General features: G+C 35.7%; 1 protein-coding gene and 1 pseudogene across 5 annotated transcripts in view; one reads left to right on the top strand and one right to left on the bottom strand.

Moving 5' to 3' along the window:
• Camsap2 (calmodulin regulated spectrin associated protein family member 2) overlaps positions 1-25119 on the top strand; it is a 91041-nt gene that overhangs the window by 12244 nt on the left and 53678 nt on the right. For 4 of the 5 annotated variants that reach the window (XM_027945686.3, XM_071600194.1, XM_027945684.2 and 1 more), the window contains exon 2: positions 11187-11446. The exons of the other annotated variant lie outside the window; for it this stretch is intronic. In XM_027945686.3, coding sequence (XP_027801487.1) covers positions 11187-11446 — 260 coding nt within the window. The remainder of the gene's footprint in view (positions 1-11186; positions 11447-25119) is intronic. 5 annotated transcript variants of the gene reach the window in all.
• On the bottom strand, positions 2630-3423 carry LOC114100839 (small ribosomal subunit protein eS1-like; annotated as a pseudogene).

Raw genomic sequence — 25119 nt, 5'->3', positions numbered from 1 at the left:
CTCTGATTGTTAGAGATGATGAGCATTTTTTCGTATATTTGTTGATTGACTGTATATCCTCTTCTGAGAAGTGTCTGTTCAGGTCCTTAGCTCATTTATTGATTGGATTATTTGTTTTGGGGTGCTTATTTTGTTCAGCTCTTTATATACCCTAGAGAGCTCTATCTGATGTGTGAGGGGTAAAAATTTGTTCCCAGGATGTAGGCTCCTTATTCACCTCACATATTATTTCTTTTGCTGAGAAAAACTTTTTAGTTTGAATCCATCCCATGTGTTGATTCTTGGTTTTAATTTTTGTGCTATAGGTGTCTTATTAAGGAAGTTGCGGCCTAGCCCAAAGATTCTCTTTTTAAACATAAACAACATTGCCATCATCACAGCTCTGTCATTATCACACCATAGCATCAGTATTAACATTTATGATTGCCTTTTAAATACTTTTGCTCATTTTTATTTCTATTTTATAGTTTGTTCTAGTCAGGATCTGTCTAAGAACCATACTTTATAATTGGTTGGTATGTCTCTGTAAGTTTTTTCAAAATATGTAGGCTCCTCCTCTATCTCATTTTATCTTTCTTGGCAATTTATTTGTCAGAGAAAAGCAGACTATTTGTCCTATAAGATTTCTCATAGTATAGATCTCCATGTCATTGTTTAACAAGTTTCTCTTCGTTCTCTGTATTTCTTACAAGTTAGTAGTTGGATCTAGAGAATTGATTGCATTAAGGGTTGAATTTTCTTTCCTTCTTTCTTTATAGGTGGCTTATACTTCTACTAGGAGTCACTCAGTGTCTAGTAATTTCTCTGTCATACTTCATTTATTAGCTGGATTACTCCTTAGAATTCCCCTTTATTATTTGGTATGGGAAAAAATTACTTTGATGCATTGGTAACCTCCAAGTATGTACCTTTAGCACATATCCTAGAGGTCATGGAACAGGAAGCTCACATAACAACTTTAAATGTGCAAATTATCTGACTTGTTATATCAGTTTATACTGAGAAACGATCAAGAGATGGGGTGAGTTTAATACATTTAAGCTAGGGTGGAAGCAAGGAGGAAAGACCATACAGTGGACAATGTTCATATGTTCATCTCTCTTTTTTTGGTGTGTGTTTCCTGGATGCTTTTAAATCCGTGTTCAGAATGTGTTACAAGAGAGTTTAGCTCAAGAAAACTGTCCCCCCTCCCAAATGGTGTTTCTTCATTTTTGACTTTGAGTCTGTCCCAAATGCAGAATTTAAAAATTTTACAAAATCTGTTTTTTTGAGTTAATACATGATGCTAGACTATATTTTGAATATTTATATAAACATAGAGTACATCTTATTCTAATTAGGATCCTGGTCTTGTGGTTGTACAGGATATGGAAATTCACTCTGATGTATTTATATATGTACATAGAAAAGTTAAGTCAGATTCATTCCATTGTCTTTCCTTTTCCTGTCCCATGTCCATCTCTTTTTACTGTGTAGCCTTTTCTGCTGATGATGTGGTCATCAGGAACAGAATAAGGTTCCAATAAGGAGGCTCACAGAGACACAGACCAGTGACATATACTCTATCAGAGAGACACAGGGAATTAGCATGCCTGCCACAGCTGTAGCTTGCCAAAAGCTTGATGAACAGCTGTGGGTTTTGTGTTTCTTGGGCAGAAGACACAGGACAAAATGAGCATCATCAATGGATGAGTGAATTAAGGACTTGTGAATATTAAGTGCTCATTGACTCTCTGTTTAGTCTCATGTATATATACTATATCATAAATATTAGTACCTTGCATGTATATGTATCATGAATATTTAATACCTAGTTAGCTCGTGAATAATTAGGTATCTTCCCCCCATTCCTTTTTATGTTTACCATATATATATGCTACTACTTACAAATCAATTCTATGTCTAACAGGCTTTTTGCTTACTAACTACTTATCGTACTTAAAATATCTTCAAACATTTCAATTTGTTTTACAAACTACAAACGCATTCTTTTTTTATACCTTTATTTTGTTTATTTATGTTTGTGTGGTGCTGAGGATTAAACCCAGTGTCTCACACATGCAAGGCAAGCACTCTACCACTGAGCCACAACCCCAGCCCCAAACACATTCCTTTTTATAGAATTGAATAGTTTCTCAAGAGTAAAAGTACATTGAGATACAGGGCAGGCCGGATAAATACTATATTCTTTCCTTTTATTGAGGGAAAATTGGATCAAACTGAATGGGTCATTGGACCCCAAGAATCAGAAAGAGTAAAAAGAATAGGAAGAAAGAGCATTCCAAACCAAGTGACCAGGATGTGCAGAGGCTTTGCAGAAAGAGAGCATGGTTTCCAGGAACCGAATGATTGGGGGGATAGAATCATTTTTTTTTTTTTAGGTCAGAGAAAAGATTTTTTTAATAACTTTTTTTTTTTTTTGAGAGAGAGAGAATCTTAATATTTATTTTTTAGTTTTTCGGCAGACACAACATCTTTCTTTGTATGTGGTGCTGAGGATTGAACCCGGGCTGCACGCATGCCAGATGAGCGTGCTACTGCTTGAGCCATATCCCCAGCCCCAAGAAAAGATTTTTTTTTTTTCCCTACAAATAGGACTTTTTATTGGTCACTATTAAAAATTTGAAATTTAAACAGATTCTTGAACTGATGGTTCATATCCATCAGCTTGTTCAACTTTAGCACCTGTCTCATCTCCTGTAGCTTTTCCAGAACTACTACCTTCACCATGAAGCTCCATGAGTTTTCCCAATTCAAACTTGGGCTTCTTCAGCATTTTTACTTTTCTAACAAAGACATCTTGAAGAGGATAAATTGATTGGCAAGCCTTTTCTATGTCTTTCCCAATGCTGTCTGGAATCAGTTTGTTGACCACTTCTTTCAAGTCATTTATCTGCACTTCCTGGGTCATGATTTCCATCATCTTCTTCCGGATTTGGCGGATCTGCTGGTACTGAGCGAAGGAAGTCTTCCGTATCTGATTGTTGCGTTTTTTAGTAAAACCAACACAGAATAGACACAGCAAATAACCTTCGGTAGTCTTGACATCAACATGAGCCTCGATTATTGTCTGCCATTTTTTGACCATGGAACACATTTTGTTACGGTAAGATCCATGCCATGGAAGTTGGACAGGCAGTTTTTTCCCTGAACATCCTCAGTAATTAGCTTGAACTTCCTAAACGCAACTTCATCATTCTGTAGATCAGCAGGACTCACTTCAAACACCTGACCCTTGAGGCCATCAGTTGCAATTTTGGTTCCCTGGGTCCTGTTGACTGATGTTTTTCCAATATTTCTTATATTGAACATCGCTAGTGCTTTCACATCATACCAGTCTTTCTTAGAATATGGATCAAACACTTTCTTCTTGGCTCTTTTCTTGCCGCCTTTTGTAAGGTGCTTGTTCTTGCCTACCACCATGGTGCTGCTCAGAGAGCCAAAAGCAAAAGATTTTAATTCTTAGAGAAATGAGAAGTCATTGAAAACCCTTGAGTGTGGTGGTGGGGGTGGCGGTGGTGCTTGTGAAATGATCAAATTTACTTCAGGGAAGTAAGCAGGATTTGGCTAGAATAGAGAGCGATTTGGAGTAGGAACAAAAGTGAATATGAAAAGAAAAAAATTAGGAATGAATGCAGTAATTGAGATGAAAAGTACTGATCACCTGGACCGTGGAGATGTGATTTGAGAATGTGAAGAAGGGAGCAGGGGTTGGCCTGGACTTTTTTTTTTTTTCTCTCCTCCTGGAGAATTGAGGGACAGAAACATTAACGATGGCTCCTATGTTTCTGACTTGGGCAACTGAATGAATGGTGGTCATTCATTTATGTAAGGAATTCTGGAAGATAATCAAGTTTGGGAAAAAAAGATTGGTTTTAGGCATTTTGACATTTTATAACATTTTTCAATATAATTTCAAATGTACAAGAGTTGTACAGAAAAACCCCAAATATCTTTTACCCTGATTGACCAACAAATTTGTCTCATTTATTTTACCATTCCCTCTCTCCCTCCTAGCCCCTCCTTCTTACACAAATACGTGTATATATTATAATATGTATGTGTGTATATACATATATACATAAATATATACAAATTAAAATATATGTATGAGGGGCTAGGGTTGTGGCTCAGTGGTAGAGTGCTCACCTGCATGTGCAGGGCCCTGGGTTTGATCCTCAGCATCATATAAAAATAAATAAATGAAATAGAGCTATTATGTCCAACTACAACTAAAAAAATTTTTTTTAAAGATATATATGTATGATATATTTGGAGCCATTTGAGAATGCATTAGGGATGTTATGTCCCCATTCTCCCTTAGTATATATCTTTTAAGATGAAAGATAGTTCTCTTACATAAAATTAATTAAAAATCAGGAAATTTAACCATGATATAATATTATCTAATCCACACAGCCCCTATTCAGTTTTGCCAATTGTTTTAATGTCTATTATTGCTTTTTATTTCCCATTTCAGGATCCAGTCTAGAATCATGCATTGCATTTAGTTGTCAAATTTGTTTAGTCTCCTTTAACCTGTAGTAGTTCTTTAGGCTTTCTTTCTCCCTTATGATATTAACATTTTTGAAGACCAGGTACACTAAAATATATGCTGAGTTGAAAATCAGTCCCCTTGCCTGGCTCCTACATAGATCTTATTAGCTCTTGCCAAATCTCCTTTACCCTCTGTGCCTGGTAAAAGCAGCCAGTTGTCCACAGGGGCTAACTGGGTCACCTCTTTCTATATGTTCCTCTGCAGTGCTTTGGAGTGTTAACCCTGCATTCAGCAGTTGTCTCCCTCTGTCTTTGGTCTGAATGACTAGAAGGACGGTGACATCCTGTGATGGGTGCTGGCAGTGTCCCAGTAGGAATGCCTTAATGTATGAAGAAAAACAAAGTGTCAGAGACCTGCCCTCAGACAAGAGCTGAGAGAGACCCAGGACCTGGAGACTACATTGTAAATCCCTGTTATTCCTGCCTTCTTCTGCCATCCCATTTTCTTTGACTTTCTTCCATCTTTCCCACATTCCTTCTTCTCTCTCTTCCTTTTACTTCTCCCTGCCTCCCTCTGATTAACTTATTACTGTATTTCTCTCATGACTTCCACTACCACCACCACAACCACATCTGTCCATCTTTGCATTCCACAGGGTACTTGAGCAAGAGTGCCCCGTCACCCAGAGACAGGCTAGTTGGCAACCTGGCAACTCCAGAGGAAAGACTCAGATAGAGGAGCATTTCCTTACCCATCTGTTCCTCCTAAAGCCAGAACAACTTAAGGTCCTCTTTCATACACAGTGAAACTAGAAGGCTGGGTGGGATGTGTGGAGAAATGGGAAATCCTCCTTCCTAGTCTCCCTCAAATGTCTAAGCATTCAGTGTCGATTTTTTTTTCCTCTAATAAAGTATACTTTTAGAAAAATGGGTCAAATACTTTGTAGAATGTCTTTCAACTTGTATTTGTCTGACATTTCTTAATGATTAAAGTTACACAAATCTGTCAAAAAACTACCACAATAGAAATGTGTTTTTAGTAAATCACATCAAGAGGTACACAATGGCCGCTGCGTTCAGTGGCACACACCTGGAATCCCAGCGGTTTGGGAGGCTGAGGCAGGAGGATTTCGAGTTCAAAGCCAGCCTCAGCAATTTAGCAAGGCCTTAAGCAGTTTAGTGAGACCCTATCTCAAAAGAAAAAAATAAAAAGTGCTGGGGAGTGTGTCTTGGTGGGTAAGCATCTCTGGGTTCAATTCCCAGTACCAAAAAACAAACAAACAAAAAGATGTACATAATGTTTGTTCTAGTATTGGTGAAGCTTACTTTGATATCTGGTTAAAGTGTTATCTGTCAGTTTTCTTCACTATAAAATGATTGTTTTTCTATTTGTAATAAGTAATTTATGGGGACATAACTTAAAATATCTTGTTCATCAGACTTTTATTCACCATGTTATCATTCAGTAATGATTCTTGCCTGAATCAATTTTTACTGTTCATTATTGCCATTAGTGACCCCCATTTATCAGTTAGTATTCCAAAAGGAGGAGCTTCCCTTCTTTTCTACTTATTTATGCATGCATACACACACACACACACACACACACACACACACACACAGGTTCTATACTCTGTACTTTCTCTGTTCTTTCTAGCAATGGAAGTAGCCATTTATTCATTATTCTTTTTCTTTCAGTGGGAAGTTTATTACAGATGGTAGATTTATTGCTTTTGGAATGTTATTTAGCAAACACATATATAATGCATACCTACATCTATTTCTTTCTCTAGCTATTTATATATATAGAGAGATAGATATTGAACAACGATGCTTCCTATTTCATCCAGCAGCACCAGTAGTCTTTTTTGGTACTGGGAGGGTAGAACCTAGAGGCACCTTATCACTGAGCCACCTCCCAAGCTCTTCTTAACTTTTTTTTTTTTTTTTTTTTTGAGACAGGTTTTGCTTAGTTGCTTAGGTCCTCACTGAGTTGCTGAAGCTGACCTCAAATTTGGAATCCTCCTGCCAATAGCCTATGAGTTTCTGGGATTATAAATGTGTGCCACTACGCCCAGCTCTTTGTTATATTTCTAATTCTTCTGGTCACTGAGAAACTTGGTTTCCATTTGAATTTGAGGTTTCTTTGAGGCACTAAGTGAAGAGTTCAGTAGAGGCCTGGGAATGCAGTTTAGTGGTAGATTGCTTATGTGGCATGTGTGAGGCCCTGACATTGATGCCCAGTACCATGAAGAAAACAAAAGAATGAAAGAAACAACAACAAATGAGAGTTAAGTAGGCTGTGGCCTATGTAAGGGTTTGGAACTCTGAAGAGCTTAGGTCTTGGGGGGTAGCGGGAGGAATGGGGGTGATAATTTAAGCTTAGGATTGTCATACAGCACTTAATGCGTTGTTTGGTAACAAAGCAGAGGGAAGGAAGAACCTTTTAATTGGTACTTTATATGAATGCAAAACTCTGTGTTTAGGGATTTAAAAATTATTTTAGTAAGTACTTGAGTTCCTACTCTGTGTCAGGCATAGTTTTAAGTGCTGGTGACATAGGACAGAGAAGTAACCTGCTCTCCTTTGAGGCATATTATAGTGTGAAAAGGCAAAAATAAAAACAAAATATTATAGGATAGCAATAATTGCTATCTAGAGAGTTAAAATAGGATGATTGGGTTGTCAGGGAAGGTATGTCTGAGGAGATGACATTTAACTGAGATGTGAATGGAGAGAGCCAACCATGCAACTAGGAGGGGAATACTAGAGGCAGAAGGAACAACTAGTACACAGGTCGGTAGGGCTGAACTTAGCGTGTTTGAGCACCAGAAAGACTTGTGTGCCTGGAGTATAGTGGGTCAAGGAAAAGAGGTCATTGGGATCATAGTAGTGGGTAGTGTACTTGTGGAATATTGGGAAACTAGAACTCTGAAAAGTTAATTACTGCACTTAAGAACCCATACGACTAAGTGGTAGAATTAGAACTCTACCCAGTCTTTTAAAATCAAGCCCATATTTTCCCAAAGTCCAAAATTTCCCCAAATTTGGACTGAATGTAAGTAGTGAATGTAGGTTAACTGAACAAAGGTTTTGAGAGGGAATGCTGTTACAGAAGTGGAGATGGCCCAGGAGAAAATTAGTATTTTTCAAAGCAGGTACAGATTAAATTATGGTTAATAGCGCAGAATCAGGAAGTTAGTTGAGGGGAAATTTGAAATTTGGGAGTTCCTACAGGAAAAGGCTACTGACAAGAATTTTTAAAAAATAGCATTTTTATTAATTTATCTAAAATTTACTGAGCACTTACCATGTACTAGACAGAGTGAGGTGCTGGGATCCTTTTCGTTCGATACATGGTCCTTTCCCTTTGGTTATATGAGGGCATCCTTTTAGTAGTACATTGTCAGCAGTAGGTTCATGGTTTATTTTTTTAAGTTTAATTTTTTTTTTATTTTTTGCCATTTTGCAAAAAAATATTTTGTAACTTTTCTTTGATTACCCGTACTGAGTTGCATGTAATTTCAAGTTCAGAGTCTGTGGAATCCTTTCAGTTGGTTTTTTTTTTTTTTGTAATTTACAAGTTCTGTGTTAGTAATTGTTTTAGAAACAATCTTTAGATTTGAAAAATACAGTAGTGTTTCTATTTTTTAGTGTGAGAGTATTTCTTTTTTAAATTTAATTAATTAATTAATTAATTTTTTTGGAGGGTACTGGAAAATGAACTCAGGGGCACTCAACCACTGAGCCACATCTGCAGTCCTGTTTTGTACATTATTTAGAAACAAGGTCTCAATGAATTGCTTAGCACCTTGCTAAATTGCTGAGGCTGGCTTTGAACTTGAAATCCTCCTGCCTCTGCCTCCTGAGCACTGGGATTACAGGTGTGCACCATTGTGCCCACCTGGTAAGGGTATTTCTTTCTTTTTCTTTTTTCATGTCTTGGGAATTGAAAACAAGAGTGCTTTAATGCTCAGCTACATTCCCAGCACTTTTTATTTTTTATTTTGAGACAGGGTCTTGCTAAGTTGCCCAGACTGGCCTCCAACTTGGGATCCTTCTGCCTCAGCCTCCCTAGTCACTGGGGTTTCAGATATGCACCACCCCGCCTAGCTAGTGTGATGATGTTTTCAAAGTGCATTCCTTCTACCTCCTGACCCTTCATTGTTTTAAATAAATCTGTAGTACTTTCTGGGATATGGATGCAACTAGTACCTAACTCAGCTTTATAGAAAATTGTTTTTAGCAATACTGTTTCTACTCCCTCTACCTGTACCTCAAGCATTTCAAATTAATGTTAATTTCAAAACTTGGATCTAGTCAGATTTATAATAACATGATTAGGATAGGTTCTGCTTAAATCCTGGTATACAAGAAAAACTTGTTTCTTTTCTTTGCAGTTTTAGGAGTGATATTTCACTCAGCCATTTCATAGTTATTAATTTCTTAACCTTTTTGTTCTGGAAGTTAAGAAAAGAGTAAAACCTTATCTTTGCTTTTGTGTATTTATTTTTTCGTATACTGTTTCATTTTTTTTTTAAAAATGGTGCAGCTCCAATTTGTTTTTTTTAAAATAGTAATGTTGACGAAATGATAAGACATTTTGAAAGGATTCTCTTGAGCACACCTAGTTTTTGAAGAGCTTTTTTTTTTTGGGGGGGGGTACTGGGGATTGAACTCAGGGGCACTTGACCACTAAGCCATATCCCCAGCCCTATTTTGTATTTTATTTAGAGACAGGGTCTAACTGTGTGCTTAGTGCTTGCTTTTTTGCTGAGGCTGTTTTTGAAGTGACCTATTTTGTAATATTTAATATGGAATTTTACATTCTTTTGGAGGTTGAAAAATTATTTTTTATCATATTCTTGATTTTCTAAGGATCCTTTCCCTTTTCCTTGTGTTTAGGACTTTTTAAAAACTTGTGCTTTTATAACTTAAGTTTGTGGGTATGCCTTGATAGAATGAAGATAGTCCCTGGGCTCTACGCCTTCCACCTTCCGTCTTTTATCCTTGTGATATTGCATGCTATTGAGTCTGTTTAGCTAGATGGTTTAGAGCTAGAATTCTGCATTTACTTTTGGGCAAGATAACCTTTCTTGAGTTTCTTATCTGTCAAATGGGGTGTAAAAGGGTTGTTTAGGATTAAATGTCGGAATTCATGTTTAGGACAGTGCCCACATGTAGAAAGTCCTTTGTAAGTACAAGTATATATTTCTATTACTTATCTGTTTATTATTATTTGTTGCCCATTTCACCAAAATGTTATAAAGATCATGTGTAAAAATGGGTAGGAAAGCAATGAGTAAGTAAATGTTAGGTGGGTGTATAGGTATGATAGATAAGTTTATAATCCTGATAATAATCACTGACTTTTCTTTGTGCAACCGTTTAACTATCAGTTCATCTATATTAATGATTTTTATTGATATAGGAAATAAAATCCATTATTTATACATTTTATAATAGCTTAAAATAATTTCCCTTTTATGATTGTTCCACTCAATAGCTTCTGTATAGTTCCTCTAATACTAAAATTTAAGTGAGTCCCAGCATATATTCTTCAGTTCACAATACTGAGTCAAGTAGTTGAAGTATAAAGCTGGCTCACTACTGGGTGGTGCAGCTACAAAGGAAGAAAAGTGTTTTCAATTATTAAATGAGGATATTTTTAGGTGTCTCCAGAATCCCAAATTAATACATTCACTCTGACCTCTTTCTTGAGTCCTATATATCCTGCTGCTTATTGGATATTTCCACTTGGATAGTTTTTCTGTCATTTCAAACTTAAGATGTCTAAAACTGAGTGTATGGTTTTGCTTTCAGAATTGACTCTGCCTCTTATTTTTTTTTTAAATTTTTATGTATTTTTTCCTATTCATGCTATCACTGTTTCCCTGGCAAACCGTTCTTGATCATCTTTGATTTCCATCTTGACCTCTGTCTCTGCTCATTTCTGGATCCTTTTTGTTTTTCTTTAGCAATCTCTTCTGTCCTTACTTCCTGATTTTACTACTGTCTTCAAACTTAATTTCCTTATTCCTATTAAATAATCCCCTTCTTCTATCTCTGATTTTTATAGCTATCAGTATTGAGTACCAGATTTTAAACAGGGAATCTTTCCTAAATAATGCCTACAACTTTTCCTCAATAACTTTAGCAGGCTAATCAAGAAGGGGGAGAGAGACCTAAGGCCTTGAGGTAGAGGGACAGAATAAGAGATAGTCTCTGTTCTGCAATTCTGTAGCTATAAAACTTTAGGCAAAGCATTTTATCCTTTCAAGAAGCAAGGCCTAGTAGTCTCCTGAAGTATTATTGTGGTGCATGTCCTGGTTGACTGCTTGCATGTGTGGTTATTCACTGAAATTAGTTTTTAGGAGTTTCATAGTTTCTTCTGTGCTTTTGATTCTGCATGTGGAATCATTCCCCAGAGCCACTAGACTTAGAAAACTTCTCCTTGTTTGCTTAATAGTCTGTTTCTGGAATATTCTTAGAACAGTATCTTCTATAAAGGAAATTCTTTCTTTGTTCTAGATGATATGCCACAGTCTAAATAATTACTTTTTCAGTTAAAGGGATATTATTTTAGAGGGAATCTTAAGATCTGTGATGAATAATAATTATTAAATAAATTTTGTGTTTCTCTTATAAAAATCTTGTAAGAGATTTTTTTCCCCCCCTTAATCTTATAGAAAATGTGCCAGAGGAACTTCGAGAACCATTTTACACAGATCAGTATGACCAGGAACACATCAAACCACCTGTTGTTAATTTGCTTCTGTCAGCTGAACTGTATTGTCGTGCTGGAAGTCTAATTCTCAAGAGTGATGCTGCAAAACCCCTTTTGGGCCATGATGCTGTAATCCAGGCTTTAGCACAGAAAGGTCTTTATGTCACTGACCAGGAAAAATTGGTAACTGAACGAGATCTCCACAAGAAACCCATACAGATGGTGAGTTTTTGTATGCCCAAGATTATTTTAAAGTTTGAAGTACATACTATTGAATGTGAATTGATACTATAAAACAGTGGGAAGTGTTTTGCCTTTTGATTATCATTTCTACCTAGAGTTTAAAAATTATCCTTTTTTTTTGGTAAATCTTGTTTCTAAGCAAAGGAGGATTTTAACAAACTATTTTGGAATGTTTGGTGCCATCTAATATCTGGAAAAAAATTGTGTAGTTTCAGCTTCTTTAAAGTAATTTTAATTTAATATAAAAAGTGTTTTTTCCATCATAAACACAAACTAGAAGAGATGCAAAATGCATCCTTGACTTTATTTTCATTAGGCAAGAGTTTGAAATTTCTAAGTGTTCATTTTTGTGTTTGAATAAGTGGTAAATTTCTGCATGTTAGATATTTTAGTTTATTTAATAACTGTTAACTCATTCTGGTAGAAAATACTTGCAGAAGGATTCTAAACGGGCCTGGGACCAGCATGCAGGAACTTTTGTCATGGATAGTCTCTGACGACATTAATCCAAATGTTTAAGTTTATTGTATGTTATTTAGACCATTGTAACTGCTTTAGCTTAGGTTTCACAAAACACAATTATGATCAATAATGCTGTTAGAAAGTGGTTTTGCAGTTTGATTAAATCGTATTATCTTTTGTGAGAGTACTAGTCTTGCTTGGGAAAAGGGGTAAGGGTGTACGTAGAAGACTGTATTACAAAATTGTGAAATTTAAGATGGTGAACAAATATTAGTTTACCAAATTTAGGACTAAATGAGGTGATGACCTACTTTGCTTTCTGCCTGTTTTTTCTTCTTTTAAACTTATTTTAATACTTATGAGGAATGGAATGTACCAGAGGAACTTCATGAATAATTTAGTTAATGGAAATTAGTTATGGGTTTATAATAGAATCAGTTAAGATAACTGAGAATGTTGATCTATTTGTTGTCAGATATGAGATTTTCAACTTTCCTTGATGACTGCAAATTCAACTATAGTTACTCTCTGACTTTTGTATACCTACTTTATATATATGTATTTGTTTGCCAGAGGCAAGCAAAATTCAACTAAGATGTTGAATACCATACTATCTGATGTCACATTTAGCTCCTCCAGAATCACTCCACTAGTCGAATGCTGCCACCAATTACTTCCACTTCTTGGCCAAGTGAATAGTTACAAAGCACATTAATGACTTTGAGCAGTAGTAGTTGCTCTTTCAGGTACAAGTAGATAAGCATTTTATAACCTAGTTATCTTTAAATTAGGTTATCTATTTTAGAATAAGAATGAAACAACATACTTTCACATTTTTTTTCTAGTGCAGTTTCTTTGTGTGAAGTATGAAGATATGTGCAGAATTAATTTAGAGATAATGGGTTTGGTAGACTACTAATTGCATTACTTATATTTCTTTCACACTGTACCAATAATGCTAATAACTTTAAATATATTTAAATAATGTTTAAAAGATGTTATTTAAATGATACAGAAAATTATTTCCCTATTTTTCTGGTTCTAACTTTTACTTTGGGTTGTTAGAACTTGAAAACATGATACCTGGCAAGCTCATTTTAACATTTTGCAATGAAACATTTGCTGACCTGTATTTTAATTGTATACTTTCAATTTCAGTTACAATTTAAAGTTTTTCTATTGCTATGACATTTTGGTTGATATTGTAATACTATGTTACCCTTTCTTAAAACCCATGTGATAAAATTTTTCAGATTACAAGTCAAAGCTTGTACCTTAAGAAACTTTTTTTTTTAAGAGTTTTTGCTGTTCGGAAAGTATAGAAAATATTTTCTTTAATTTGCATTGAGTATATTGACTATCACCTACCACTTTTTATCTATAAATTAAATTAGTAATTTTGGCATGTTTCATTTGTATATTCTGCTTCACAGCTTTTTGTGGCGGGGGGAATGTATGGTGGCAGCAAAAGTATCATTCTTATTTTTTAAAAAAATAGCATTAGTACTACTTCTTTTTGATAGGTCTTAATATAAAGTGTGGCACCTTAATAGAATGAAAACAGATTCCAAGTCAATTATGAATTTTAAGATAGTGATTTTTATTATTTATTTATTTATTTATTTGTGGTACCAGGGATTGAACCTGGGGGTGTTTTACCATTGAGCTACATTCCCAGCCCTTTTCACTTTTTATTTTGAGATAGGACCTCACTAGGTTGCCTAGACTGGTCTGGAACTTGGTAGTCTTCTTGCCTAAGTCTCCCAAGTTGCTGGGATTACAGGTGTGTGCCACATACTGCACCTGACTAAGAGTGATTTTTAGATGAATATATGCCAAATTATCAAATTTAGTTTCTTGTGGGATTAATATGGACTTGGAGGGATGAAAGTTTCTTTTTTATTTGGTGTTTTCTCTTTTAACTTTTTTGTATTATTAACATTTTTATATTTAAAAACTTACAGAAAAGAAACTTAAATTCAAATAGAAATAATCTTTTATCTAAAGTGCCTTGTATGTATATTAAATATTTCTGAGAGTCATATTTTTAAAGATAAATGGGTATCCTGATATTAGCTTTTAAGTAAACATAGGAAATGAGCAAACATTGAAGAATTCTTTAAATGATTGAATTCAGGGATCTCATAAATGGCTTTCTGAAGCTTTAATATATCTTTTCTGTGGTACATTTTAGTAATTCATCTCTAAAGAGGAAAGATGTATGACTTAGGCAAATTTGATAATAAGTAGATCTCATTATCAACTTTGGAGTGGGAATGGAGAGAATTTTTTTTTAAATGAGAATTCATGTTGGAGAATATATATTTTCATTACATTGCTTTTTAAAGAGATTTTGAGAGTACAGCTTTAAACTATTTTGGACAGCAGTTGGTTTAGAGAACTATAGCTTTTAAAATGTGTTCTATATTTATATAACTGGAAAAAGTATCTTAAGACCTTGTGTTTTAAAGACAATGTTTATTATTTTATTTCAGCACAAAAACGTTATCTGTGAGATTGCTAGAAAGAATTGTAATTGTAATTTGCCTATGAATATGACAAATGTGTTAATAAAGAACAAATATAAAAAATATATAGTCAGCCCATGGCATTCAGAGATTCCACATCAGTAGGTTGAACCAACCAGGAATCATTAGGGGGTAAAAATTGGGTCTGTACTGAATATGTACAGACTTTTTTCTTGTTGTTATTTTCTAAACAATACAACTATGTGTATCATTTATGTTATATAAGGTGCAAATGACCTAGAGAAGATTTAAAGTAAGGAAGTTATGTGTTACATGCAAATACTACACCATTTTATATGAGGGACTTGAACCCCAAGATTTTAGTATCCATGAGAGGTCCTGAAACAGTCCCCCAGGATATAAAGGGATGACTCTACAGTTTGCGAGAATTAACAGGAATGTATGCTTTAATGAGCATTAAATATATGTCTAAGAAGTAACCAAAGCAAAAAGTGGTGTCCGTTAAAATCACAAATGAACATTTTTCAACCAAAAGTATGTTTTGGCCCAAATCATGTTATCTATCATCAGAGTAAATACTGGAACCCAGAATGACGTGAAAATTAAGAGGCTTGTAGGCTTGTAGGCTTGTAGCAAATGAAACCAAATGCTGCAATATATGTATAAAGGTGAGATGAGGCTAAAAAAATATTTCAAGTTAGATTATAAAAAGACTTTGGGTTCCAACTAAGGATTTTTAACTTTTTTTTTGTGGGTTACAGGATCATGGAATAAATTATCACAACTATTCTTTGTTTCTCTCCTCTGCCCCGGTTATTAGTTTTGGTTTTTTCCCTGCCTGTATAAAATAAAACTTTGCAAAAATACTTTGTGAACTAATTTACTGTCAGCTTAAATTATGACCATCCTACTAATTCTTAGATCTTTATGATTTGCATATATTTGTTTACCTTTCTACTTTTCAGACTATTTGGTAAGCTCTTTTTATTTAGTGTGCCATATGCTAGGCAATGTTCTTACACTTTATGCACTATCTCATATAGTTTAATTCTTAGAACAAATTTAAGAGGAAAGTATTGTTTCTGTTCTGTTGATGAAAAAACCTGAAACTTTGAGAACATAACTAAGGTTACAGAGCAAATACAGTAAGTAATGAAGGCAAAATTCTGTTTTAACTATAAGTCTTATGTTTTTAACCATGAAATTGTATTTTTGCCTTTGCCTAGGTAGGTAGGAATAGGTGGGTAGAAAGTGATGAGGTAGAAGGAAATAGAAATGTTGTGCTATCTGGAAATCTGCCTGATGGTTTGTTTGCATTCTGGGTACTTTGCCCAGTCTTCTTTGCAAAATAATTTACTGTTATTCCTATTTTAAAGGTTATGTTGATTTCATTTACATGGAAGTGACTGTAGTGTTTCAGTAGGATGGTAAGTAGGATGAAGGTATAAAGGGTGAAGCAGAGAGGGTGAGACAGTAGGTAGAGCCTGGATAGACTTGAGTTTTGTGATGATTAAAAATGTACAAGGTGATCCTCTAGTTAGCATTATTTTTGCTGAACATACGAAAGATATTGATAACAAAGATAATCTTAGAAACACTTGTCCTTTTCTTCCTTTCTTTCTGCCATTTTGCCCTTCCTTCTTCCCTACCCCTTCTTTTATTTTTTTTCTGTCTCTTCCCTTTCTTTCCCTTCCCTCCTTTCTTTACTTCTACCTCTCTACATTATTCGTCCTGTTTGGCAGCTATTCTTATGGATTTCCATGGTTCCACCATCTGTTGGAACCCAGTATAATTTACTCATGTAGAGACTCAAAAAAAAAAAAAAAAACAACTTCTTCCTGATTAAAAATTTTACTGCAGAGAACAGGGATTAAAGAAAGGTAGTATTACAGTAGAGTTGAGAGATTAATTTCTTGTTATTCTTGTATAAGAGTTCTTGCTTTTAAAATTGTTTTTTTAAAGAGAGAGAGAGAGAGAAATTTTGTAATATTTATTTTTTAGTTTTCGGCAGACACAACATCTTTGTTTGTATGTGGTGCTGAGAATCGAACCCAGGCCGCACGCATGCCAGGCAAGCGCGCTACCACTTGAGCCACATCCCCAGCCCTTGCTTTTAAAACTTATGAGCAGAATTTGTCTTTGAAAATTTATTTTAAATTCTCACAGCTGTTGTTAAACATGGTTTTTTCTTTACGTACAATACTGGAACTTACTTGTCTGTTTTCCACTCATCATAAGCCTACTTGGATTCCATTATTTCTTTTTCTTTTCTTTCTTTTTTTAAATTTTAGTTGTAGATGGACACAATACCTTTAGTTTATTTATTTTTATGTGGTGCTGAGGATTGAACTCAGTACCTCACATATGCTAGACAAGTGCTTAACCACTGAGCTACAGCCACAGTCCCATCCCTTATTTTTTAGTAGCATACCTCTGTACAAATTCAGATTAACTTTTGATATCTTACAACCATGTTTATTATGTTAGAGTCATTGTTTATTTATAATTATTTATTTGGAACTCTTAAGTTTATTGTCAAGTTAAATGGTGCTTATTTTATCAGATGGCCTCACAGAAACTTTTTATATTATAAAACTGAATTCAGTCAGACCATTTATTAATTTGGCTTATTTAAGGATCTTCTGTAATGTCCTTTGTACTGTTTCCTGTGATTTTATAAAGTTCATGTTCTCCAGTGTCTTTGTGTGTGTGTGTGTGTGTGTGTGTGTGTGTGTGTGTGTGTGTGGTGCTGGGGATTGAACCCAGGGCCTTGTGCATGCAAGACAAGCACTCTACCTACTGAGCTATATCCCCAGCCCCTCCAACGTCTTAATTTCTAGTGGGGATTGTAAAAATTCATCAGATTTTATTTAGGAATATGATAGCACCAAACTCAGTCCTGCTCTTTTTGGTGGGGCGGATGGGGGTAACTGTAAGGTTAGGCAGCAGTGACCAAAAGGAGGCAGATTTTAAAAGGCTGCTGAAGGAGGCTTTATTGAGGTTTCACTCCTGGGGGAGACCCTCAGACCAACAGGGTGGGTCTGAGGACAAGCTATCAGGGCTCAACCGGACTGGAATTTTTATTTGTTTTAGGGCGGGAAGGGAGGGCTTGGGTCAGGAAAAGGGGTTTTTAGATTCCGTTGTCCTGTTGGCTTTGGTGGTGGTGGGGTGCTGGCTAAGATCCAGGATTGGCCAGTAGACCCTGCTGATTGACAGGCAGTTCCATCAGCACCTGATTGGTGTTTCTTTTGCGCACATGGGTTACTTGGTGCTTTGTTCCTCAGCCACCTCCATTGATCTAACATCAACCAGGGATTGAATCCAGAGTACTTAACTACTGAGCCACATCCCTATTTTGTACTTAGAGACAGGGTCTCCCTGAGTTACTTAGTGCCTCACTTTTGCTGAGACTGGCTTTGAACTTGCCATTCTCCTGCCTCAGCCTCTGGAGTCTCTGGGATTACAAGCGTGTGCCTGACTCCTTTTTGTTTTTTATTTTGAGACTGAAAGGCCAGTGACTCAACCGAGACGGAGTTTCAACCAAGTTATTTTATTGGGGGGCTGCCTGAAGGAGAAGAAAAGAGAGTCAGGAGAGAGGAGGGCAGAGAGAAAGAGAAAGAAGAGGAAGAGGACAAAGAGGAAGAGAGCAGAGAAGAGGAGGGCAGAGAGAGAAGAGAGAAGACAGCATGTGCTTATAAGCTTCGGCTTAAGAAGGGTTGCATAGGGGACATGTTGGGTGCCAATTGCCAGGGTAACTCAGGAACAGCGAGTGGACACTGTGTCCTGTGGGGATTGGTGGAGGAAACCTTTGAATTTGGCGCTCTTGGTTTGGGGCCCTTTGGAGAGGAGGGAGGGGGTAAGGGATTCCATGATGTTCTCTGAGAAGGGGGAGTCTCCCACACACCAAACAGAGACAGTGCCTCACTAAGTTGGATGAGGCTGGCCTTGAACTTGGAATCCTCCTGCCTTAGCCTCCTGAGTCGCTGGGTTACAGGTGTGAGCCACTGCACCCAGCTCAGTCCTACACTTAAGACAAGTTTTGAAGGATGTGAAGGAATTGAAGTAGGGAAAGGAAAGCTGTGCTGTAAGGTATTGTATATGGGAGTAAAAGGGAATCTTAAGAGGAGCATGAGAGCATGACACACAAGGAAAAGCGAGAGCTTTAGTTGTAGCTTGAGATGAGTTGTGTACTGCTCTCAGAGAGAGTGAGATCACATGGTAGATGGAGATAGGGCCTCTATGATCTTTTATGCTATGACAAAGGTGTATGTTATCCTGGAAGTGATAGGGAAGTGCTGCATGGTATAGGGTTTAAACCCTACAGAGGCTGTCATTAGACTGGTGTTCCAGAGAGTTACTCTGGTGTTACTGCTCAGGAGGCTGATGAAATAGCCTAGGGCCTGATTTAAGGTAGTGGCTGGAGAGATGTAGAAGTGGGTGGGAAAGGCATTTTTAAGGTAGGTAGGTAGGGTAGAGATGACTTTTTGACTCATTAGAGTTGGGAGATGAAGAAGGGATCCTAGAATAGGCTGACAAAAATATATTTTATCGATTATGCCAACTCTAATTAATTAATTAGTAGTTAACCACTAGAAACTAGGAAGAACAAGCTCTTTGGTTTTTACTCTCTGGAATTCTTAGAGTCTGGATGTTCACCACCTGTCCTCTGTTGCTTTTTTTTTAGTTGTTAATGGACCTTTATTTTATTTATTTATATATGGTGCTGAGAATCAAACCTAGTGCCTCATACGTGCTAGGCAAGTGCTCTATCACTGAGCTACAACACCAGCTCCCTCTGTTGCTTTTGATACTTTGGATCCCTGATTATTTTACTTATTTTATTTGGAGGTAAGAAACAAAACAAGTAATGAAACAGCTTTATAGATTTAAAATCTTGAGCTAATATCCTCCCTCCCCTTTCTTTTTCTTTCTCCTTATCTTGACCTGATGACTTTCTTATTAGTATAGGGGATTGAACCCGGGGTGCTTTATGACTGAGCTATATCCCCAAACCTTTTTATTTGAGATAGGGCCTTGCTAAGTTGCTTAGGACCTTACAAAGTTGCTGTGGGTGGCCTCGAACTTGCCATTCTCTTGCCTCAGAGTCCCTGGAATACAGGTGTGCACTACTACACCTGACTTGAGGTGATTTTTTTTTGTGTGTGGTATGCTAAAAGAATATAAATTTATTTGAAACCAGCTCTTGGAAAACCTTAACCAGTCAGACAGTAATATCTAAGTTAATACATTCTCAATGTGTATACATTTAATGAATTTTAGAATTATCGTCAGCTTGGATATTCTGGTTTCTGTATCAGTACAAACTGAATTAAATCTGAAACACAAGAGGAAAGGCCAGTGTTCTGTGACTGCACCGTCCTATACAGTAGCTACCAAGCCTTGTGGATATTTAAAATTAAATTCATTAAAGTTAAACAAAATTTAAAAGTTCATTTCCTCAGTCGCATTAGCACATTTCAAGTGCTTATTAGCTATCTGTGGCTAGTAGCTATAGTGTTGGATACCAAAATACATAACATTTTCATCACCAAATTGAGCTGATATTCTTTTTTAAATTTATTTTTTGATACCTAGGATTGAAAACAGGAGTGCTTAACCATTGAGCCACATCCCCAGCCCTTTTTTAATATTTTATAGAGACAGGGTCTTGCTGAGTTGCTAAATGCCTCACTAATCTGCTGAGGCTGGCTTTGAACTTGGGATTCTCCTGCCTCAGCCTCCCAAATTGCTGGGATTACAGGTGTGTGCCGCTGTGCCTGGCTTTTTAGAGCTGATACTCTTAAACCTCTTATTTTTGATTTTTATTTTTTTTAGAGAGAGAGAGAGAGAATTTTCTTTTAATATTTATTTTTTAGTTTTTGGTGGACACATCTTTATTTTTTTTAATTTTTATGTGGTGCTGAGGATCAAACCCAGTGCCTCGCACATGCCAGGTGAGCACGCTACCGCTTGAGCCACGTCCCTAGCCCAAACCTCTTATTTTTTTTTTAAATATATTTTTAGTTGTACTTGGACACAATGTCTTTTATTTATTTTTATGTGGTGCTGAGGATCGAACCCAGTGCCTCACATGTGCTAGGCAGGCGCTCTACACTAAGCTACAGCCCCAACCCCTAAACCTCTTATTTTTAATGAGAAAGATAAAGGCTGCTCTCTTAAGTGTCATCCTAGGTTTATCTCTTTTTATTTTAGTACAGTTGTAAAAGATTGATTTGTATATAAGTGAAGGGTCATTGTATATACAGAGAAATGAAATGAGATTGAAATGATTTTGGTGGAATATCCAGTCTTTTTAGTTTGTTGCATTATGTATTTACCATGAAGATTTATGGACATTCATATATTCAATAGATACTTAATCAGCTCTGATATTGGCCCTCAGCTAGATGTTAGTGATAGAGTAGATGATCTTGGCCCTTCAGATGATCTTGAAAGAATTAATGTGAGTGGGAATGTGGGGTTGAAAGAGATGAAGTGTGAAATAGGATAGGACTGAAGGTACAGAACTGTGGTGATAAATTGTTAGGAAAATTTAACACCTTACAGATGTTAGTTATTAATGTGCATTGCTTAGTTATTAATGTGCATTGCTACCTTATAGGTGAGAAAACTGACCTATAATTCACCCCACAAGGTAAGCTAACTTGCCTATAGCCAAACAGGTAGTAAATGATGATCATAGGATTTGAACTTGTATTTGGGGACCCCAGAGCCCATTATTGTCCCCCCTACACCATATGACCTTCCAGAGAAATGAAAAAGAACCGACAAACAAATATCTTCCCCCTGCTATTTCTGTAGTGATTAGTAGCTTATAAAATGTTTAAAAATATTATTATTTGGTAACAATCATAGAAGACAAATAGGGCAATTATTATCATATGCTTTTACAAGTAGGAAACTTTATGGATAGATGGATTTAATAGTTACTTATTTGGTTCCTGTTGGAAGAAGTATAGAAAGAAGAAATGATAGCTCATGATCACAGAGATCATGGTTAGTGACAAAAACACAGATAAATTTCTGACTTCTAAATCAGTGCTTGTTCTATAAATACATTGTGCTACCTTTGTTTCCCTGTCTTTGTAGATTATACCCATCAGTGTGAAGTTAGGATATCAAACAGTGAGAGGATGTATAGCAGTGAAGGGTAGTACGATCAGAAGGGTGCAGGGTAGGAATCCTAAGAATGGTAATAGGAGAGAGATAAGGGAATTATTTTGTTACCGAAGGTACTCTTATGTAGACAATAGGTCTCATTTAATGACCACTGACATAAAAATATACAGCTTTACAAAAATAGAGTGATTCAGCTTTGCAAAGTGAACAGAGGGAGAATCACACACAGCTCAGTGATAGATGGTGGTTGGAACCACACTTACTACTTTATGAAGGCATTGCCCTTGGGAAAAGCCTGTGAACTCCTGCTGCTTGCTTTCTGTGCTTCCTGGCTTTGGTGTTTCAGCTCTTCCCTAGCTAATGTGAACTACTTCATTATCTTCTCAATAAATCGCACTTATTGCTTAAATTAACAGAGCTAATTCAACAGAGTTGGTTTCTTTTGTTTGCTATAAAAAGAAGAACTATAGCTAAACATTAAAGAAGGTCTACTCATTGATCTTTTTCCCCTTTGAGGACATAGAAGTATGGTTTTAGAGTCAAAAGAGACCCTAACAATCATCTGGTCTTGTTTCTTGAAATTCTTTTGACTGTGACCTGTTAAGAATACATTTTATTGCAAAATCCACACCTGGTTTATCTAGTCACATATTATAGAAACAAAAGTACTTATTATTGTAACTTGATTTTTTTTTTCTATTCTATTTGGGAAAAAATATGACTTGTCACCAACTAAGTTGACGTTTTTTACATTACCCACAAGGATTATAAACCCATGTTTTAAAAATAAATTGTTTTATTTTTTAGAGGAGAGTGGTAAAATGACAGTGTTAGTTCTAGAAACTTAACTATACCTATGTTTTTCTTTTAAAAAATGTATTTTCATATACAAATCACTTCATTTAAAAAGTACTATGGGACTAGAGTTTGTGGACTTGCTTCCTTAAGATTTTTCTAAGCTCTGTGGTATACATCTGCTAGTTTAAGTTTTCTAAAATATCACTTTTTTATTAATATTATTTCCCAGTTCAAAAACTTATTTGACTTGAATACAACATGTTTTCAGTTGCATATCCTTTTAAAAAATTTTTAAAAATATTTATTTTTTAGTTGTTGTTAGACACGATACCTTTATTTTATTTATTTATTTTTATGTGGTACTGAGGATCGAACCCAGGGCCTCGCATGTGCTAAGTGAGTGCTCTGTTGCTGAGCCACAATCCCAGCCCCCCACAATTTTTTATTCTAATTTGTTATATATGACAGAATGCATTAAAATTCATATTATACATTTAGAGCACAATTTTTCATAACTCTGGTTGTATAAAAAGTCTGTTCACACCATTTGTGTCTTCATACATGTAGAGATGTATGAAGTAATGTCCATCTCATTCCACCATCTTTTTTACCCCCCTTTTTACCTCTCTTCCTTCCCTTCCCTTTGCCCTATCTAGAATTTGTCTAATCTTCCCATGCTCCCCCTCCCAACCTCACTATGAATCAGCCTCCTTATATCAGAGAAAACATTCAGCATTTGATTTTTTGGGATTGGCTAATTTCACTTAACATTATATTTTATGGCATTTGCAGGTAAATGGTTGGAGTTGCATATCCTTTTTAATTTGTCCCATTTTTAGAACTAGTGATTCTGAAATATGAGGGAATTTGCTGTACTTTATGAAATAGATGATTTAATTTTGAATAATGAAAGTTTTATATCCTTTTTATTTTTAATCTCATTTTCATAAGAGAACATTTAAAGTAGCAAAAACTAAGGTATTTACAAAGTAATCTGATATTATAGACCTGCCAGCTCTAATTTCTTTTTTCTCAAATATATCAGATGGGAGTGAAAGACTTAGTGTTGCTCCTCATTGTTAGTCTGCTGAATTGTTATCATTGTTGTGCCAGCAATAATTTTTTATGATTACTGAAAACGAATTCATTCTATGTTAACTAGAAATTCTGCAATGTATACATGTATTGAGATATTACAAGTTACCTTATTAATTGTTTTTTTTGTTTGTTTGAGTACTGGGTATTGAACATAGGGGCACTTGACCACTGAGCCACATCCCCAGCCCTATTTTGTGTTTATTTAGGGATAGTATCTCACTGAATTACTTAGAGCCTTGCCGTAACTGAGCCTGGCTTGCGATTCTCCTGCCTCAACCTCCAGAGCCGCTGGGGTTACAGGCATGCACCACTGTGCCTGGCTGCACTTTTAATTTTTTAAGAGAGAAAAAGGATAACTGTACTTTCAGTGTGGGTTTCTAATTAAATAGATGGTACAATATAAGGTAATTTATCTCTAGTTTTGGGATCTGTCTTGTTCTGGATTAACAGTGTTTTTAAGTTTAGGTATCTGACTCCATCCCTCTGTCTGTCTCTTTCTCTCTCTCTCTCTCTCTCTCTCTCTCACACACACACACACACACACACACACACACACACACAGGATTGGAACATAGATTGAGATGTTTTTAACAGTTTAGTATAAGGGCATATTTTTCTAATTTGCAAAATTACAATCCAGTGCTGTAGAACAGAGGAAAGTCATAGCCATGCACACCCCCAGTCTATTGAGAATTTTGATCTCCCACTCACCCCCATGATACTGACCCATTTTTGTAGTTTAGCAGATTCTAGCAGTTTAGCAAATTGTTTTTCATTAATGTCAGTAAGGCGATTTAATAAAATCAATGATCATTAAAATAAACTTTAAAAACTTCAATTTGTTTGCTTGCTTTGTATTCAGACACTTGTATTTCTGTAACTGGAAAAAAAAATCTTTGTTCAGATTCTTTCTGAATCTGTCTTGTGTGATTGAATAGACTGTTACAGTGACCTTTATTACAAAGTGAGGTGTTACAAAGTTGTCCCAAGGGCCTCTCTTTTCAGGAAGTTCTTTTGATGTTCTATGAGAGTACTGATTATTGTTTTCCTAAGCTGAAAATGTTAGTTTGTGGTAAACAAACAAGTAACAAAATAACTTTAGAGAGGATGAGAACTATGAAAAAAAAATAGAATAATATGACTGATTCATCTGAAGGAATTATGTGTTTTTTGTTGGGAGTGGTTAAGGGGAGCCTTACATAGAACAATATATTTGAGCAGAGGTCTGAAACATGATGAGGAGCCAGTTAGACAGAGGAAATAAATACAAAGCCACCAAATTGGTAGATATTTCAGAAAATAAATAAATGTGTGGATGATAAATGTCTTGCTAAGGATTTCCTGGAGGGAACATTTTCAGGAATTTGAAATTTTAGAACCACATTTATAAAAAAAAAAAGGACCACATTTATTTACCATGAAAAATTTAATGATATGAAGTACTTGACTCATTTAGTGAGATCACTAGTAAACAATTAATTGATGATAATTTCAGAAAATGGTAAATGCTATGAAGAAAATAAACCAGGAAGAGGCTATAAAAAAAATGGAAATGCTATTTTTATGAAAGGTGATCAGGGATCACCCGTCTAGAGAATTGACATTTGAACCAAGAACTAAATACTAATAACTATAACTAGCATGTGACTATCTAGGAAAATAACA

This window comes from Marmota flaviventris, chromosome 12 (genome assembly GCF_047511675.1).
Source record: "Marmota flaviventris isolate mMarFla1 chromosome 12, mMarFla1.hap1, whole genome shotgun sequence".
In the NCBI taxonomy this organism is placed as follows: domain Eukaryota; kingdom Metazoa; phylum Chordata; class Mammalia; order Rodentia; family Sciuridae; genus Marmota; species Marmota flaviventris.
Note: the sequence above shows the minus strand (reverse complement) of the source record. Positions and strands in the feature narration are given on the sequence as shown.